The 15,782-nt window shown below is 32.4% G+C and overlaps 2 protein-coding genes across 9 annotated transcripts in view; one reads left to right on the forward strand and one right to left on the reverse strand.

Moving 5' to 3' along the window:
* C3G (C3G guanyl-nucleotide exchange factor) overlaps positions 1-15,782 on the forward strand; it is a 40,831-nt gene that overhangs the window by 329 nt on the left and 24,720 nt on the right. For 3 of the 8 annotated variants that reach the window (XM_069054426.1, XM_069054428.1, XM_069054432.1), the window contains exon 1: positions 1,010-1,166. The exons of 1 other annotated variant lie outside the window; for it this stretch is intronic. In XM_069054426.1, the coding sequence (XP_068910527.1) occupies positions 1,031-1,166 (136 nt within the window). In that variant the 5' untranslated portion in view covers positions 1,010-1,030. Of the gene's footprint in view, positions 1-1,009; positions 1,167-7,630; positions 7,902-14,223; positions 14,351-14,630; positions 14,650-15,782 lie in introns of those variants that run through there. 4 more of the 8 variants (XM_069054429.1, XM_069054433.1, XM_069054430.1 and 1 more) reach the window with 4 other exon arrangements.
* On the reverse strand, positions 1,119-14,023 carry LOC138135648 (microtubule-associated protein Jupiter-like). Its single transcript, XM_069054444.1, has 3 exons — positions 14,001-14,023; positions 1,546-2,166; positions 1,119-1,349 (listed from the first exon to the last, which is right to left on the reverse strand). The coding sequence occupies exons 2-3, from the start codon at positions 2,162-2,164 to the stop codon at positions 1,243-1,245; spliced, it is 726 nt and encodes a 241-aa protein (XP_068910545.1). The 5' UTR covers positions 2,165-2,166; positions 14,001-14,023; the 3' UTR covers positions 1,119-1,242.

Consider the following 15,782-nt stretch of genomic DNA (forward strand, 5'->3'; position numbering starts at 1 on the left):
TTTTTTTTCATTATTTATTAAAATTTCACTGTACCTTAAATTTATATGGATTTGTGTATTCGAGAAAAACCAAGGTACCTACTTATTGATTTTATTTTCGTTATCGTTTATTGATTGATTGATTCCTTATCTTTAAACTTTCATTCCAAATTATAGGTATATCAGAATCCTGCTAAAATACTTACCTACTATTTTATCTTCTGTAAGTTGTACATATTTCTGAATAAAATTTAAAGGTATAGTCCCATACATACCCATAGGACACCATAAATTATATAAAATCTTGCATAATTCTGTTAATTTGCATGTATTTATTGAATAACGCCCAGAAATTTAACATTTAGTTTGTTTAATTAAAAGTCCTCATTTGCAAATAAAAAAAAGATACCTACATTGATCAGTTATTATGCTGATGTACTTATTAGGTATCTATCTTGTGTGATTCTTAATAATTAATCACTTATCAAGATAATATATTTTGCGATTCAACGAAACCTAATGCCACTAGATATTATATCTTATCGATTTTTGTAATAAATTATCAAATTGTATGAACATTTTAATTGTTAGTTAAACAATCTTAATCGCGATTGTAGTAAAAGCACAAAAAATCAAAATAGCGTTCAGACAGAGTGAATGAACTCAGTAAACTGAGTCTAATTGGTATCAAAAATTACCTACGAACAGGCTTTTCTAAAAATAAGCCCAAGTAAATCCTACAGTGCTGGACAAAGGCCAGAAATTTGGTCAAGTTACGCGACAAAATCAACCAACTCGTCTTGAAAAAATTACAAATCGATTCGACAGATGTTCGATTTTAATTGTTAATCGCGTATATGATTGTATTCGATGCAGCATTACATCAACTAGCACTAATGTAATTGACAATGAGAGATAAAAATAGGATTTATTTATCCCGAATTGTTTGGATGCTGTGCGGAATTAATTTTAGTTTAGGAGTCGTTCGTAATTTTTAGTACAAAAAAATCCGCGAGTTAGAAACATCGATTTTTGAGTTGTTCTTAGTGCGATGCTGTACTATGATGATTTACTTTATGAACCAAGAGGTGGAAGACGTAAATATAAACTGTATAACAACACAAAGAAATGGCCAAGACGACACTGGACTGTTTTATTATCAGTTTCGCCTTTAAACGAAAATGAAGGTGAGACGTCTTATTTGCTAAATCATTAAAATTTTGTCGATGCCACTACTAATTTGTGAGTTGTGTCGGTTTTGGTTCACCATAAACCTTTCGAATAACCACCAGGTGGGATTCTTTGGGATGTTGGTGCATTGAAAAATTCTTCGTCATCCTTGTAACCAACTCCAAGCAGCGGGTTCCCATCTGAAAAACCAATTATTCATATAAAATTTGTTTACGCAAGTACTCGCTCGTGCCAAAATTAGGTAAAGTGAGCATTTGTAATAACGATTATAGGATTAAATAAATCCTAAGATTAGAATTTTTTAAAAATTCAAATGTGATTTAGAAGACAATTAACGTCAAATTTGTGTTAAAACTGTTTCAATATTGCATTTACCTTTTCTTTTTGAAGGTTTATTTTTAAATTCATCATTTGAACTGACACCTATGCCAGTGACGGGATTTCTAAATTGATTCTGCTTGGAGCCAGCTAATCCAATTGTGTCATTAGAAGACGACGTTTTACTTGAGTTGGTATTCGTTGTCATGTGGATGGTCTTCGAAGGAGCACCTCCAACCGAAAATATAGTCGATGGCAGATTTTTGTTTTCGTTCAGAGAAAAAATATCGCTTCTGTTCTTTAGCGATGCTTTTTCCTTCTGCTTTATGGCATCGTCGATTTCGTCTTTGACGCTTTGAGCAATCGGTTTATTATCATTTTTAAGTTCATCGATTGTCTTCGGAAGGATGTCGCATAATTTATCTTTCGGGAGTTCCTCAACGTTTTTAGGCGAATCTTTTTGTACAGCGGTGTCGTCTACTGTTGATGCTTTAACAGTGGTCTCAACATTTATGAGTGGCGTATTTTCAGTTTTCTCGATTGGATCGGTAATTGCGATATTTTCACTTGGTTTGGCCTCCTTTAAAATATCAATCGAAGGTTTGGTAATATCGCAAGTGGCGTTTTCTTGAGATTCGGGAGGGTTTTCGGTCGTCGGTGCGTCGGTATCACCCATAACTGCAATCGGATAACGTTTTCTTGAATTGATTTAAGCGTGAGCAACGACGACCACTAACAAAAATGCCGTGGGTGAGGAACAAAAAATAGAAATGACAGTATTAACACCCAAAGTTAATAAACATATGCTACCCATCAAATCATACACGACTGCTTTAATCTAAATTCAAGGATATGTTGCACTACATGTTTGAGATCGAAATACGATCTTGTTAAAATATCAATGGCAACGATGAACACTGAACAAAGAATCAAAGTTTTTTTGCTTCCACTTGGGCGTTCAGTGAATAAAAGAACTATTTCCACTAATTTCATTATGTCATTGTAAGTTAATTTGTCATGTTATTAGGAAAATGTTATTGTTTTCTAGTTTTTCAATTGTAATTATGTGAATTTTATACTAGGAATTTTTAAATGGCTTACCTTCACTCTGGTTTTTCAACACTTTCACTCACACTGTTATAATTTTCGAATTTTACGAATTTTCATTTGTATTACGCCAAAAAAACGTTGAAAAAAATAACGCCGCTAACGTCAAAATTTTGTTTTCAAAGCTGGGTATGTTAATATGAGAGTGATAATTGGTGCGATTCTGTTTTAAAATTTACCAATATTGCTATTATAACAAGGTTGCAGTTGCTATGATATGAAGCTGTTGATTGGTTTGATCTATGCAAAATCAATGTTGTTCAATAACAATGTTGCTAAATTTTGAATCAGAATCGCACTAAATAAAAGTTTTGTATAACTTCGGACGTTTTATGATAGGCAATACTAATAACGAGGAGATTAGTATTTGACACCTCCTAATGAGAAGAGGAGTAATGAGAAGACGAGCACTAGTCCAAGAGAGACTACCTGGTACCGTCTGCCCTCTTTCTAAATCCAGAGCCCCCAGGCTAAAGACCAACCCTTTACTACGTTTATTTACGTCCATTACCTGCGCCTATCATAAAACGTTGGAGTTTTGGGATCACTATACATCCACAGTCAAGAAATTCTAGTGCTTGCCCCTTATGCCTGTTTGCACCGTCGTACTAAGCAATGCATTGCAGCATTGATTAGTACGACGGTGCAAACGGGCATTAGTGATATTAAAGTAGGGTTTCCGTATATTCATATTGCATGTTCAAAATGTGCAATGATAGATAAGTTTTATGATTTTTCTTTTAAATCACCCTCACCCGTTACAACGTTATTTTTTAATATTCGCCCTTAACAATAAAATTATTTCGTTTTCTATAAATACTTGGTTCAGAAATTGTGTTTAAAGACTACCCAGTTCACATATCAAAGATCCACCAACACCGCAATTTACTTACATAAAAAATACAGTGGCAGCACTGTTGAATTTTGATCTAGGGCAAAATGAAAAACTAAGCTAACATGATTTAATTTAACCACACTCACCGTATTAACTTTTTGTAAAGCAAATTTCGTTATTTTCGTGTCATCGTATTAAATTTGTCGTTTCGGTTGTGCCGACTTGAATTTCCTTTGGTTACCATACAAGTGTCCTAAAATTACCGAAGGAATTCGTAATGGCTGATTCTTTAAGTTGTGGTATACAGGGTGAGTCGGGAGGAACGGCCGAAACTCCATGAGTGTATTCACACGTGAAAATAATGTAAAACAAACTCATATGTTCTTATCCGATTTTCATTTGTTATCAAGTTATAGCGTAATAAGAAATAAACAAAATTGCAAACATTAACATTGTCTTAATAAGCACGTTCTTTTATTAAATCTTTGCCGAAATTGCTAGGCATAAAATAGTCGAGTTCGACCCTGACAGGGTAAGTATATACTCGTACACCTGCAGTTTGGCGATGGGGTACCTATTGTAAATCTTACTTCTGGTTTGGTTTGTGATTAGGCAGTTAATGTAACTACGTCATAAATTCCTGTCAGTTGTGCGGCACCTTCATTGATTGCAAATAATCGGCAGTGTGATGCGTTTTAATTTTTTTTATTTTCAGATTTCTGTTTTCTGTATTAGTTTGAACCTATTTAGATTTAAAAAAAAATCGAATTTTGATTAATTTCACTTGATCGCCTCCTGACGCGAAACCCAATTGATAATAAATAAAATAATGAGACAGGCTTATAGCTCCAACACCTGTTTATTATGAGTCGTAATGCCGATTTTGATTATATTATGAAGTCTATAAAACACTACTGGACTTATTAACCCATAATTAAACTGTTTTTATAATTAACGAGTTTAGAGAGAATTGAACAGTTTATTGAACATCAAAAAGAATAAGAACTGTTACAGAAGGAGGTGTTGGATAAAACTGTGTATTACACTCGTGCCTTAACAGCTAATAAGTCACTCAAGAAGCATACCCAACTCGAGCAAGCTCTCGTGGCTAAACATTTCTTTCGTGACTTATTTGCCTTATAAGACACTTGTATAATAAATAGCTATATTTTAAGATTAAAATTGGTTCAAAACATAATATGTATGTACAGGGTTTTGGGAAATCTTCAAAACCGTTGTACCTTTGTTGAGTTAATAAACTTCTTACATTAAACAAAATTAACTTCTACAAAGTGATCAAAAAGAAAACAAACCAGAGCAGGCGTTGCAAATTATCGGTCATGTCGTAGCGGAATCCTATGCAAATAAGCGTTCAGTGCTTGGGCGTAGACAATTTGTGGTCTCAAACGCTACATTTTACATTCGTAAGAACGGGTAATTTACCAGCTTTATTGCCAAACGCGACGCCACTGGTATACAAATTTTTCTGTGAAATGTCAAAGAAACGTCAGTTTTAAAGCAGGGGTGTTGATGTTAACCTTGAAAAAAAGTTTTCGATTTCGGCAAAGTTTACGGATGTTTCCTGTAATTGTAAGCAACAATTATCCCAGAAAAAATAGGTTATTTACATTAAACTTTGAAGTTGTTAAAATAAAATGGGTCGCGGAAAAAGATTAACTGCCGAAGAGATTGGCAATATTAATTGTTTAAGAGAAGAAGGGTACTCCAATCGAGAAATTGCCAGAAGAATCCATCGTAGTGCTAAAGTCGTCAATAATTTTGTTCAAGATATTGAAAATTATGGAAAAAATTATAGAGGTAGCATTAAAAGTGCCACAACAGCGAGGGAGTACCTGTAACATTTTAAATTTATCTAGTGTTTAAGAATACGTGGGAGGATTGGGGCAATTATTTTGCTTTCTAAGAAAAAATGTGGAATTCCCTATTCATTTTTGCCTAGTTTATAACAAAACAAATCGAACTCACTTCATAACATGCAAAGAAGCGTAATTTTGGAGTGAGGCTGATCAGTTGTCGCGGAGTGTATACATATGAATATGACACATACACCTATTTATTTATTGTGTATTTTTGTTACATCTAGAGATAACTTTATTTTTATTTGATTTTAACTCTTTCCTTACATGGAATATGTGGTAACTTATGATGTGTTTTTTCTCTCTGATATGATAACTTTGATACGGTTGCACGATTTCTTCAAGTCATAAAAGGCTTTTATGATTTAAATGAAGTTCTGTTAACAACATTAGGTACGCAGAAATTTTGCTGGAATGTATGTAAAGACACTTCGAATTCAATTTTGCATTAATGTTAACGCCGTTGATGATTACTTAATTCCATTAGAAATGACGACATTACATTCGTAATTTTACTAATGAACAATCATACAAAAATAAAACAAGGATAGAGTGGGAAAATAAAGTCTACTCGCATATGATTGTTATTTAATAGACTAACTGTAAATTTACAAGGTTTTCTTATCAAGGTAAATTGTTTCTTAACACATCATATACATCATTATATGTACATACAAATTGCGGCACGCTCTTGGGACTATAGAACATTAGATTAATAATTTATCTGGGAATATTCAGGCGGACGGACAAACGAGATGCGAGGATATCACCGTGTTCAAATCTAGTAGCGAATCGATTGATATATTATTTTCATTTGACTTTGAAGTTTTGAGCCTTAAGAGCCACACGAAAACGTTATAGTGTGATGATCATTCGCAGCCTAGGGGTGTTAACGAAGATACTGTTGAATTAAAATTGTGTGACTACATATTACTGGACATGTAAGTAAATTATTGGGTACCTATTTTGAAATTGTAAAAGTGTCGGTTTTGAGAAGAAAAGAGATAGTTCTCTTACATAAAATACAATTTTCAAAAATCAAAATTAAAAGGAATTTTAGAAAGTAAAGCCAAAAAATGTTAAAATTGTCGTCTCCCCTCATGAATTGTCCTCAACAATATGCTAAACGATTATAAGAAAAATAGTAAAGCAAATACAAAACGATAAAACTTATCAGTAACGCATGTAGATCATAAAAGTAGGTATAACATTTTAAATTTATACACTGTATGTTGAATATTATGTTATAAGTAAAATTTACGTCTAGTAAGACTGTAAAAGTCTTAAGTTGCTTTGTCATGTCTGTCGTTTTTTTTTCTCGTTTAAAAATTCCACAAAAACCATTGCTCCATTTTATAACCTACATAATTAAAAATTACATAAGACCATCACTTAACTTGAAGGTGGTGTAATACAGGAAGTGTGACGTTAGTGAGACATTGTGAAGGAACTTGTGAATGTTTGCATGATTAATAACTTTTTAACACTTTTTTTAATCTTATATGAAAATGGTTTGAACAATTAATAAAATAAAAAAACGAAAAAGACAATTTTTTGGAGACATTTTCAGATAAACATTTGGGCGAGTAATCTCATCCAAATAAATTCTTTCAGAAATGAAAACCTATATAAATTGTTATTCGATGGCTGCTTTTACATATCGTTATGGATAGTGAAAGTATGAATTAATTTTAAGAGTTCATGGTTACTGTGAGTTAATTTGTTTGTGATTTTTCTTTTTTTATGATGATAAAGTTTATTTGGAAATTTGGTATAAAAATATTATTATTTCAGTCATTTTTGAAAATAATATTGTTAAACATTACGTTAGGGCATATATTTTTATTTGAAACCCACTTAATAATCGGGTTCTGTTTTCATCTCCGGCTTCGTTGTTGTTTACGGATTACCAAACAGACGCCTTATCGCAACATTTAACTTCTTCATTAAATATATTTTGTGATTGTGTTGAAAACCAGCTTTAAATACCAAGAGTACAATCATACCTCTGTTCCTTTAACATCCAAATATTTACATGAACCGAAAATAAACACGAAAATATTTCATTAATTTAAAGTGTTTAAATAAAAACGCGCTGAAATTCTAATATCATTGAAAAAATTCACAATTCACACAAAAAGTTTATAATTTTTAAGAATACAAAAGTCTTAAATCTAAGTGTTTCGTTTTTACTCTTATTGTAAAATATTAAAATACAATGGGGTCTTTCCCATACAAGGCTGAAAAAGAGAGTGGGATAGGTTATGTTTTTCAACACATCATGCGTGTTGTTTCAGTAAATAACTCCCCTACTCGTCGTCTGTTTCTTGAATCGGTAGCATCGCTTAAGTCAGTCAAGCTTAGCAGTCATGTTACCATGTTTATCAGTGATTGCTTCGTGTTTTGTGGTGTGTTGTTTTGACTCATTTGTATGATAAAAAAAACACGAAAATAGTTTTTCCTCGTTAGTCATTTTTGTGCATTCGGTTATTGCACTAGTTTGATCGTTAAACTTTTATAGTTTTGGTTTAATACAGATGTGTGGAATGCATTGCTACGGAATAATATTATAATCGTACAAAATTCAAATACAGGTATAGTTGTATATAGTAATGTTATTTTTATGTATATTTATAAGACTTGTGTGAGATTCATGAAACCTTAGTAACAATGAAAAAGCATGCGTGGTGTCTGCATTAGTAAGTTCTTAAAACAGAATTGTGCCGGAAAATTACGTCTATGTGTGTGTTTCTTATTTTATTAAAACGATATGTAACTTATTAATCACGTATGTTATGACACATGTCGACGTCATTATTGGTAAACTTTATCAGTCTTAAATATGGTTAGGTACATCCTTTTATAGTAAAGGATGCATGCAAATTTGTTTTGTAACATTGTATGTAAATTGTACGTAAAGAGAGACATCCTAAGGAGACCATCTCAAAAATTTTATTTCATTACTTATTTATACAGCGTACGCCGCTGAAGCATTTTTTATGGGATTAGGTGCTTATGTTGAATTTTAAAGTGGCCGGAAATACACCGATATAGACACAAGGGAGATTCTCTCAAAAATTTTATTTTATTTTCATGTATAATGTACCCGAAACACTACTTCAAATAATGACGAGAGCGTAAAATGAAGAAATTATTTTAAAAGACAATATCAGTTTGAAATAGGACGTCTTTCTCACATTAAACAATTCTCACATATTTAATTCCATATTCCATAGTTGGTAGTAGGTTTTTGTGAAAATTGTTCTTACCTTAAATGTCAAACTTGTTTTACCAAGTTCATATGTCGCAAGGCGTGTTTCTTTTACACGGTATTGCATATACGACGTGTTGGATTTATCACATTTTTGGTTTCTTGTTACATGCTCTGCTACAATTGTTAAAGGCTCTACATATTATCAAATTAAGATTTTTAAACTTTCTTTTATGCGATTATTTTTTAACTTTAAATATGATACCAGATAAATTGTGTGAACCACGTAAAAAAAAATTGAAGACAGTTTTTTAGAAAATAATGACTTTCCAAATTATAATCGATGTCAACGACGAATCATCTGACAGCGAAGATGATGATGTGGAATAATACCCATTCAAATAATTTTGTTATATTTTTTATTTACTTTTTTCTGTTAGATTTTATGAAATACATATGTATCCTGTTATTTTCTATTTTTATAAATATTTTTAAAAATTCTGCCCAACCGATTTCTTTTAAAGCTAGTTTGACACGATGCTAAATTTTGTAGAAAATTTGTTAGAAAATGAGAGAGACCCTCGATCAGGACCAATGAGCGATCAGGATTATAGTCTGTCTTTGTCATTTTTACAGAATTTTCTGTGAAATTTAGTATCGTGTCACACTAGCTTAATAGGGTTTCGTTTGCAAGTGCTGGCAGGCAAAAATTTGGCCCTGCCGTAAACTGAATAATGATAACCATTACAGTTTTATTTAAATACAGCCCAGAGTGATTTAAGTCATTCTCATTTTCTCCGCCCGCCACTAAAAATTAAAAAAAAAAAAATTCATTCCAATACGTATTTGGTTTCTCAGTGTGGAATTTTTATTGTTTTGTCATTTTCGCTTTTATTTCATTGGATGTATTCAAATTAAATCGTTCGTGAAAATTGTCGGATAAAGTGGTTACAGAAATTCAAATTTTGAAAAAAATTCTAACACATGATTTTGTTGTGTTTTATTATTTTTTAAATAAATGCGAATATTAACACCAGCTTTTTATGATATACAGTGCGGTCGTTGGCATAGCAGTTCACCTTACCAATTATATAGAAAAATCTGTGTCATATTTCACATAGCTGAATTTTTTTTACAACAGTCTATTACAGTAAAGGAATATGTACATAAATACATAAATTTTAGTCTAAAATATTTATTAATGTCTTCTAATTTTAGAGATAAAGAATTTGGATGGAATCTTTTTTTATTTCCCAGATTGGCTCCCCAATTTCATTTTTTATAAATTAACGAAAACAACAACGTTATGATCTAGTTTTGTCTGAATTAATAAAACACGGATTAATTTGTTGCTTGTAATTTTATAATTACATACACAAAAAAAAATTAAGGTGCAAACAAATCCACTACATACATATAAATTTACAGGTTGGTTCAGTGAAAGCCCTCTCCCGGATTGTCTTGAAAACTAAAGTCCGGCCAACGAACAGATATACAGGGTGCGTCCTAGAAAACGCCGCAAGCCCTATCTCCGTTATTTATGGCTTGATTGACATTACTGACATCTTCCATTAACAAAAACTGTTTTAAATTTGCATTTGGCAACATCGACTTACCTTACAATTTGCAATGTATAAGTCGTTACTATGACTGTATACTATAACAAAATGGTTACTGTGATTACTGCTGCTAATTATTATTATCATATTCAGAACATCTTCTGTACAATGTTGCCATTTTTATAGTAATTTAAACCTCTGTAAAACCAGACAGACGCATAAAAAGAACGTTTGATTACGATTTCGCGTTAATACAGGGTTATTCACCGTAGAGTTCCCGCGAAAATTTAATGTTATGCATCACAACATACTAAAAGCTCAGATCGCTAGATGCTGTGTTTAAGGTTTTACAAATAAAGGATCAAAATAGTTTAAGGATTTTTCGGTCTACGCCCAGGCCGCTATAGACACTCTGACTATCTAGCAGGTCGTGGATATGGGAAATTGCTCTATAACATGTTTTGGCGATAGTTTTGGAACACGCTGTATAACATTACATTACAACTCAAATGGATTTCTCACATTTTGAAGTACTGTGGAAATTATTCCACGACACTCGTCTACAATTCTTTGACGAAATTCTGCAATTGTGGCACGTTGTATGGCATAATCGACACTTTTGAAGTGTCGCCATGGGAAATAATTTAAATATTTTAAGTATTTCAATCGAATAATCTGGCCGTCTACTCAGTTGGTCCGCTTCTGCCAGTCCACTGACCAAAAAAAATTTCAAAATATTGAAAATGGGTTTGAGAATCGGATGTACGACCGCAATTTTTTATGTAATCTACCTAGCCATGAAAGAAAACACATAGGAGAACCAAATAACTTTATTTTTCTACATAATTACCTTTAACGCTTATACACTTAATACAACGTTTCTCGAGTTTCCGCATTCCTTACGACGCTCTGCAAAATAAGCATCAACAGCTGTCTTTAGCTCATTTATCGGTGGTAAATTTTGGGCCCCTAGTTTTTTTTTTAGTTTTTTGAATAAAAAGAAGCCGCAGGGTGCTAAGTCGGGGCTGTACGATGGATGACGCAGTTCAGTTAATCCACATTCCTGCATTGCAGCCTGAATATTGCATGCCTTATGGACCTTGCAATTTTCAGAAAGAAGCAGATTCTTTTGACGCCACGATGAAGGCCGTTTCAATTTCAATGCTCCTTTTAACCTTCAAATTGTCTTCAAATAAACCTCTCCATTGATTATAGTACCTTTTACCATCTTTCAATAAGCAGAATCCCTTCCTCGGCCCAAAAAATGGTTGCCATGCGCTTTCCGCCCGAAGAATGTGTTTTGGCTTTTTTTGGGGGGAAGCGAACTTTGTGAACCCAACTGCATTGATTCTTGTTTGGTAGGAGAGTTCCAGTGATACACCCCGGTACCAATTTGCGGAAAAAAATAATAATAGGGGCTTGTAAAACTTTTTCAATTTTCATGGGAAATTTCTTTCCTGACAAGTTTTGGTCTGGCGTAAGGAAGCTTGGAATCAAAGTCCAAACACTTTGTTCATGCCGAATCATCGTGCAAAACTTTCCAAACAATATTTTCGGATACTGCATTTCCCCTGGCAATAAAAGTCAACTTCATCCGCCGATCTGACAGCACCAAATCTTCAATTTTTAAAAATCATGTCCAGTTCTTGCCTCAACTGGTCGACCTGATTTTGACCTGACCTGACCTGACCTGACCTGACCTGACCCGACCCCAGCAAAACTGCTCAGACCAAAATCTTATTTGAAATAAAGATGGGCCTTCATGCCCATACACGATGATCATCCTTTGATGAATCACTTTTGGCCCATTGGCCTCTTTTGTAAGAAATTTTATTCCAGTTTGATACTCGAGTTGAATTTCACTCATTTTAGTTTATAAAAAAATGCACAGAAGTCTTCAGACATAACATATTTTGCTAAAATTGTCTATTCAGGTTCAGCTATTTAACAGAATGACAATTTTCATTTTAACTTTTCATATTCATTGCTAGGTAGATTACATAAAAAATTGCCCTCGTACTCATACTACTGTTTATTATAATAAACCGTGACCATTAGAACCATTAGACCATTGATTAAAATTAAGATATTTGTTACCTCATTCTTTTGATTGTAACAAAATGTTTCTTTTTTGTTTATAAGACCGAATACACTTTATTACTAAACTGCTGATACGCGTTTCTACAGTAAAGCTGTCATCATCAGAGCGACAATATAGAAATTTCTTTTGTAGTTTTGTTGGTTGAGAGCGGAAAATGTGGAAGTGTGTAAACCTGAACTTTAAACATCTTAAACTCGCAGTATTTTGAACCAATTTTCGATATATCGTACTAGATAAGTCGAAAACATGGGTATAAAACTAACTTTATCTATGTTTAACACAAGTCACCTTTTCTATTCCATCCAGCAACCGAATAACTCAAAGATCTTAAATGCCAATAGGGTTCAACTTCTATCCAATAGCCAAAAATCAACGATATAAATTTCAGAAATTTTAGTCCTTTACACTTACACTGTATACAGGGTGCCCCAGAACTGCCTCCCCAGAGAAAATGGGAGTGTTTGGGTGAATGTAATTAATTATGTATCTGAATTTTTAAGAAAAAAAGTGTTATTTCAAGTGATAATCGAGAAAAGACATTCTAAACTTGACCAATCAGAGTTGAGCACCATTAAGTGGTGACTGCAATTTTTCGTTGCCGGGATTTCGAATTTTGTTGCGATATCAATAATTAGTTTTGCTGTCTAGCAATCTGTGCAATTTTTTAGTAATAACTGAGGACGAATTTCTGGGATTGGTAAATTGCAAACTTGATAACTGGGTTATGTGAGCTACAGGAAAATTTATTTTACACAACTTGGAGTCTCTTTTGCTGTCGCCACATCCCTGTTTTTTATGGGGAGGCAGTTCTGAGACAAACTGTATTAAATTAAAAAAGTGATTATTAATTTTTTATAATTTTTCTTCGTTCCAAACACAAATATCCCAGAAAAATTACCTAATTTTACAAACTATATAAATGTCAGAATAGTTATTTGTACAACTACATAGTTATGAAAGTCATACTTTTTTTCACGAATTTGCAGATTTATTAACCAGGGCGTAGCCCGAGTTAATCAAGCAAATAAGTGAAAAAAAGAGACTTTCATAACGTGGTGTACACACTATTTTTTTGCATATCGATGTAAGTTGAGAAATTTGGTCTAAAAGGATTTATATGAAATTACAAAAAAAAAATTGGCGTGCTTTGACAATCATCTCCAAGGAAGTGGAATAAAATGTTGCAAAAAAGTACTACTTTCCACCACGATTTTTCGTGTAAACAAGTGCTACTTTCATTACGATATGCAAAAAACAAAATTGCTTTGTTATTGGAAATAGAATGGGGTTTGGTTATGTGCGATACCGATTAGTTTTACTTTGGAATCTCGTTATACCGAAAAAATGACACACAGTGCTAAAAAGTATCCACAGTTAACAAATCGCGTTATATGAAATCACAACAAGGATTATACGGGGTGATCAAGAAGGACTGTTTAAGTTGGTAACACTGGATCGTATTTTAAATCGTATAACAGGAGTAAGTTCCGGTTGTTGGTGGCTTGTCGTTGTTAATGCTATACCTATATCAGATATTTGTCAAATAAACCAACAAAACATATCCAGTTGCAGTGTTATAAATAAACGAATTAAAAATTTTTCTTAATTGTACTGCCAACTTAAACAGTCCTTCTTGATCACCCGGTATTACAATGTTTTTGATGAGAATACATGATAGTGTTATCCATTACGATCTCAATCGGATAATTAAAGTTCGCTGTGGGTTGCATTTTTTAAAAACAAATGGATAACTGATTGTTGAGATAAAAATAACTATTCCTAGGCTGCTCTATAAATTATAGAATTGATTTTTTTTACTTACTTTGCTTTCTGATTCCCTTGTTGACTCATATTCAAATGCTTACATGAACAATCTGGCAACGTGTCATTCTACACATCTTTTGTTTTTCATAAGGTATTTTTCTGTGTTACATTAAGAGTTTAGAAACATTTTCCATGTTATCAGATAACATAATAACAAAATAAACTGAACTATTCTTTTTTATTTATTCATTTCTTATTTCATATTTGTGTTGCTTCAACAATCTTATCCGACACAATGAAGACATTTATTTTACTGTGTTTTTATCTGTCTGATATACCTGCATATAATGTATTCAAAATTAACAATTAAATTTTTTAAATGTTGCAGTGTTGCTCCCAACAGAACCAGTAAGTTAATTGTATACATTATATATGACCCATAAAATTTAGGTGAAAATAGATAATAGATTTTCTAAGTAAATAATTTCCGTTCTACTTGGAAGTGATACGAAGGGATTTCGATCAAGTTGATTTGAAATACGTAGCTATCTGAGATTAAATATTGCTTAAATGTTTAAGAAATACGCAGCGTTTTTAACTTGATGTCATTTAATATATTTTCGCACAATCGTGTTCTTACATTACTAGTTAGGTACTTACTATTGTTGTTGACACAATCTGTAAGTTGAACTTACCGGCCTAATGCGGTAAGTAATTAATGACACCAATATCGAATGCGGTAAATAATTAATGACATTAATGCCTTCAAAATACTCTTTTCAAAAAAATTACTTTAAAGTCAATTCATTTCGTATAAGCGATTGTGCGAAAAACGTTATGGACTATACGATTATTAAGTGCCATCATAACAGAATCTCGGAAGTTGAAAAATCGAAACGAAGTCGAAGTCTTCCTCGATTCTGTTATAACGCACTTATGTATACTAACCTTATATCCCAATATACTATTAAAAAATGTATCATTATTATTCATTGCTGGATTAAAAGACAATTTATTACATTCATTTCCTGGCATATGGCGTTTCATTTGTTACGTAATACAAGAATTTCACATCAAATTGTGACCGAATTGTTTATATCGTGTTATATGTATATCACATTATGTCTCGGTTAAAGCAAATATTTGTAAATTCCTGACGTCGACGCTATTTTCATGAGAATTTTTATACGTTAAATGCATTTTTTGCTTCAGATAAGAGCGTAATAGAAGTAGTACAAAATCATAAGTGGCTTTAGCTGGTTTTGAATTATATAATAAATGCATTCAATATAAATATTTTTGATGACAAAATAATTTACGTACTGTCCCGGGCAATAAATTTTGGTCGTCAATGTCATTTCAGAATTTGGTTAGATTGTCACAAATTTAAAAAATTTCCCTGCCTGATTATGCCCATGTCAACAAAGTGTCAAAAAAATGAGAACAAAATGACAATTAATGTCATACAACATGATGATAGGTTATGACATTTACGACTGTTTTACAATGGAGCATCTTCTATTGCGTCAAACAATGACCTTCACGACCAAAATTTATTGCTCGCGACTGTACCTATTGATATTACAATAAGATTCCAATTTGAATCATTTTTACCTCACCTTGAAGCTGTTTTTAACGTGTCATTTACCAAGTTTAAAATTTTACTAAATTCTTTTGATTTATATTAGTGTCTTTTTACAATCATATAATTAGCATTAAAAAGTGCAATGTTTTTTTTGAAGGTATTTAACTTGCACTATAATTACTCCTCCGGAAATGTAACATTTAATTTATAACAATACAACTCGTTTATTATATTAAATGTGTTTATATTTTCAAT

This window comes from Tenebrio molitor, chromosome 7, assembly GCF_963966145.1.
Source record: "Tenebrio molitor chromosome 7, icTenMoli1.1, whole genome shotgun sequence".
In the NCBI taxonomy this organism is placed as follows: Eukaryota; Metazoa; Arthropoda; class Insecta; order Coleoptera; family Tenebrionidae; genus Tenebrio; species Tenebrio molitor.

What these genes read in the sequence shown, in the direction of transcription:
- LOC138135648 (XM_069054444.1), bottom strand. Translation starts at nt 2,164, where the DNA reads ATGGGTGATACCGACGCACCGACGACCGAAAACCCTCCCGAATCTCAA. An exon ending in TAAACCTTCAAAAAGAAAAG is followed by an intron (nt 1,350 to 1,545) that starts GTAAATGCAATA and finishes TTGGTTTTTCAG; the next exon opens with ATGGGAACCCGCTGCTTGGA.